General features: G+C 54.9%; 1 protein-coding gene across 1 annotated transcript; it reads right to left on the bottom strand.

The window, feature by feature from the left end:
- Nucleotides 1-655: 655 nt before the first annotated feature.
- On the bottom strand, nt 656-3,535 carry TraAM80_10080 (complement regulatory protein; the record flags this gene model as incomplete). Its single annotated transcript, XM_029386729.1, has 1 exon — nt 656-3,535. The coding sequence occupies one exon, from the start codon at nt 3,533-3,535 to the stop codon at nt 656-658; it is 2,880 nt and encodes a 959-aa protein (XP_029233419.1).
- Between the last annotated feature and the right edge of the window lie 393 nt (nt 3,536-3,928).

Here is a 3,928-nt window from a genome sequence, read left to right as displayed (position 1 = left end):
CTCGTCGACTACCGGTGCCTCTAGCAGAAGAAGAAGAGGAATGAAGGCATGTCAGCCGCACAGCCGGCAGCGGCAGCAAACAAAACACGGCGACACGCAGCGACGGTGGAAGGCACGGCACAAACTAAAAGAAATCCACAGTGATTTACCAAACAAAAAAAGGAACAAAATTAAAGAGGAAGCTCAGGAGGATTCCTGGCGGAAACAAAACAAAAGATAAATAAATTACTTCGGCAGGCGTCTTTTCCTTCGCGTGTCCAAAAGCCCAAGAGGACAGCGTGTGGGTGTATTTGTGTATTTATCACCTGCAAGAAACAAAAACAAAACCACCTGTTCGCACGCACGCATCACGGTTGACCGTCACAGTCTCCGCGGCCTCGTGTCTCGTTTGGGCAGTCCGTGCAACGCACAGCCACGAGGCAGGCACCGCGTGTGCGTGTTGATGGCAGTAGCAAACAGAAGGGGAAGGGACGCCACCCATTGGGATGTGCGTAGCAAACGACCATTGAAACAAACGTAAAAAAAGAAGAAACAAAAAACCCCTCAAAGTGCAAGAGAGACGTTGGCCCACAGGGACGACAAGGAAAGTGAGTACCGTTGGGCGGCTGTTATTAATTTTGTTGTTCGAGGCATCGCAAATGTAGTATCCCGTTCTTTAAGTAGGGAGGGCGGCAATGCCCCACAGCCCCAGTAGAGCCAACAGCAACAGCCGAGCCACACACCCACGCACTGTGCCGTCGCCACTTGTGTTCATCCGCAACAACCCCGTAAAGTTCTTCGAATGAAGAGAGCCGTTTTTGAAGTGCGCTGCCGCACCGGGTACTGGCGGGACGCCTGGCTGCCCAGGCCCGTGATTTGTATTGCGCTCAGAGGCGTCGGTAGAGCCATCCGCTGCAGTTTGGGGTTCTGCGCCATTTTCTTCGGCGGAAACGTTTGGCCTGCCGTTGGTGGGCGTGGCGGAATTAATTTGCACGCCTCCATCGATCGCTGGAGCATGCGACGAAGCTTGCTGCTGCGCCTGATCGTCGTTGGATTCCTTCTGCGGAGAATCGCTGACCACCTGCCTCCCCGTGGCTGATTCGGGGGCGGGAGGCGAGTGCTCGTGTTCCTGCTCAGGGACTTGCCCACTGGCAGCCATCTCAGTTTCAGCTTTTTCGTCTCCAGCGCCCGCAGCCGGTTCTGAAGAGGAGGACGGCGCCGCCGATTTATCACTGCCCTCATCTGCGTGTTTCTCTTCCACTCCCGCTTTATCCTCCTCATCCTCTTCGTCCGCTTTGGAGTCAAGAGAGTCTCCAGCAGGTGCCAGTGTGTCACGTGTTTCTTGTGGTTGCAGACTTCCTTGTTGCTCCGGGGAACCGACGTGGGTTTCCTCTGCGGGTTCCTCGGTGGGTTCATTGGCGTCCTCCTCATCCGCGCTTGGCGGTGCACCTCCCCGGTTGGAGACTCCCGTTTCAGCTTCTCTCCCAGGAGGAGCGGGGGAGGTGTTCGTTAGCGCTGCGAGCTCAGCGGCACTCAGCATGCGGTTGTACAGCAGGGCGTCGGCCACCGTCACGTCAATGCCGCCGCCTGCACCCCCCGCACCGCCACTGCCCCGGCCAAAGTAGAAGTGCGAGATCCTGCGCAACTTCAACAGATTCTGCAACTTGTCAGAAACGCCTTTTCCGTCCTCATCATCATCGTCTTCGCTGTCGTATATACTCGTGCCACCAACGTACACAGCCAGCCCATCATCGTGATCCATCGCCAGTGCCACGTGGTACGTTTTTCCCTCTTCCCACTTTTCGTCAGTCGACAACGCCAAAACCTCACCGTTGAACGTCACCTCCCACTTTTTGTCTTTCGTGTGCGACAGTCCAAAGAGCACAGAATTATCTCCGTCATTCATCTTCGCACCCATCAATGGAATAGAGCCATCGCCGTCCCCGGGCACCGCGTTTATGGTCACCTTCGCCACAAGCGTGAACGCATAATTTGCGAAGTTGTACCGTTGAATCTGCTCCTGCTTGCCCACAGGCCACTCCGCCCCCGCTCCTGCGCCGTTGAACCTCAGCCCGCTGGAAGTACCTTCCACCTTGCCATGCACTGTTGCATCCACGCAGAGGTACTCGTCCTTCCACTTGCTGTCAGCATCAATTGACTTGCTAGACAAAAATCCAGCCAGCCCTTCAGTGAGGGCACCAGTGCCGACATCCTCATCTTGTGGCCGTAAACACTTTTCATCCGTGCAGTTGTAGCTCTCCATAACGTGCTTGTCCTTTTCCTTCCAAGCCTCCAGCACCTTCTTTATTTTTTCCAACTCCGCCTCCAACTCAACAAAAGCAATGCTGCGTTGGTCCTTAGCAGTAACCTCGTAGGCACAGTACAGCTCCCCTCCCTCTCTTCCCTCCTCCGATGCGGTGTGCAGCAGCGTACTGGCGGCGGCGTGCTCTCCCTGAATGGAGATCGGTCCAACATCATAAATTCGTTTCATGTCGGTGAGCCACAAGTGCAGTTTCCCCTCTTCTTCTTCTTTTGCCCCGGCAGAGTACACCGGCTGGCTGAAAAGAATGACTTTCTTCTCATCGATGGTAGCGGAAATAAAGCCGCCCTGGACGCCGTCCTTTGCACGGTCTGGTGAGTTGCCCCACACGCGCGAAAGGGTGTTGACAGCCTCTGTCCATGACTTCCCTTTAGAAGTCGACCAGTACACTCTGCGGGAGCCGTCCGCACACGACGTCATCATGAGGAGTTCATTTTCTTTCCACTCAAGCACGGCAGGCTGGAGGCAGCCGGCATCACTCACCTCCCCCGAGAACTCCCAACCGTACGAAGTAGATTTTGCAAGGATGAGCAAAGAAACCTTCTTCCCATCATCCTTCAAAGCCTGAACAGGCAGCACAAAGGATTTGTCCCCCAGCCGAATTCCTGCGCCACCACCACCCAAAAATTGTTTGAAGGATCTTAAACCCGCCAAAACAGTGGTGGAGACAGGCGAAGTGCTTTGCTGATGCCACCCAAACGTCTTTTTCCGCCCATTATCATCTATCAAAACCTTTCCATTCGCCTCCCTGGGAGACCAATAGACGCCCGCAGTCTCCGCAGTCAATGGTTCCCCTGAGTCGCCGTAGCAGCCAAGAAGAACATCCACGTCGTTGTCCTCCACAATGGGCGTTGGACGCAGCATGCGGTAAACCTGCACGTCATAGTGATCGAGCACTATCGCACTCCCCTCTGTCCACGTCCTTTCATCATTTTGCATCGACTTCGCGGCAATACCAACATACAACTTTTCGTCCGTGGCACTTTTGTAATGCGCCTCAGCGAACGCCACAACCACGCCATTTACGCTGACCAGAGAAGGGGCAAAGAACGAGTCAAACTTCTGCTTCATTGTGGAATTTTCCGCATCAGTCATTTCTGTCACCCCTCCCTCAAACAGACTGACTCTCGAGTTACTCCCGTTCGCGTTCACAGCCTCGCTGCTGCCACACATCATCAGCAAAAAAAGAAACAGCAGCATCGCAAAACAAAACAGCTGCCAGCACATGTTGGGCATGTGTTGCTGCCCTCTTTCTCTCTTCCTTCCCTCCTTGCAGTGGATCCGCTCAGGCCGCGACGGAGTGTGTGTGGTGTATGCGCTGACAGCAGCAGCGGCACCTCAGTGTGCGTGTTGTTGGTCGTGACAGCAAAGCCCCCAAAGCGCACAGTAGTTATGAAGGTGTAGTCTCCTTCCTTCTCTGCGTGTGTGGGAGAAAAAAGTGAGGAGCGCAAAGTAATAAGGAGAGCAAAAGGACCAAATAACGGCGCCCCCACAGTTGGGCATCCCGCAAAGCACAGCAAGAGCCCATAACGAAGGCCGCACCGACGAACGCGCGAACCGCAGAATCACACATTCGCCACCGCCCACAAGAGACGGCAGCCGCAAAGAAGGCGGCGGTGGGAGCGACTG

Source organism: Trypanosoma rangeli (genome assembly GCF_003719475.1).
Source record: "Trypanosoma rangeli strain AM80 chromosome Unknown Tra_15.4_contig_00784, whole genome shotgun sequence".
Classification (NCBI taxonomy): Eukaryota; Euglenozoa; class Kinetoplastea; order Trypanosomatida; family Trypanosomatidae; genus Trypanosoma; species Trypanosoma rangeli.
This window is presented reverse-complemented; position numbering and strand designations above follow the sequence as displayed.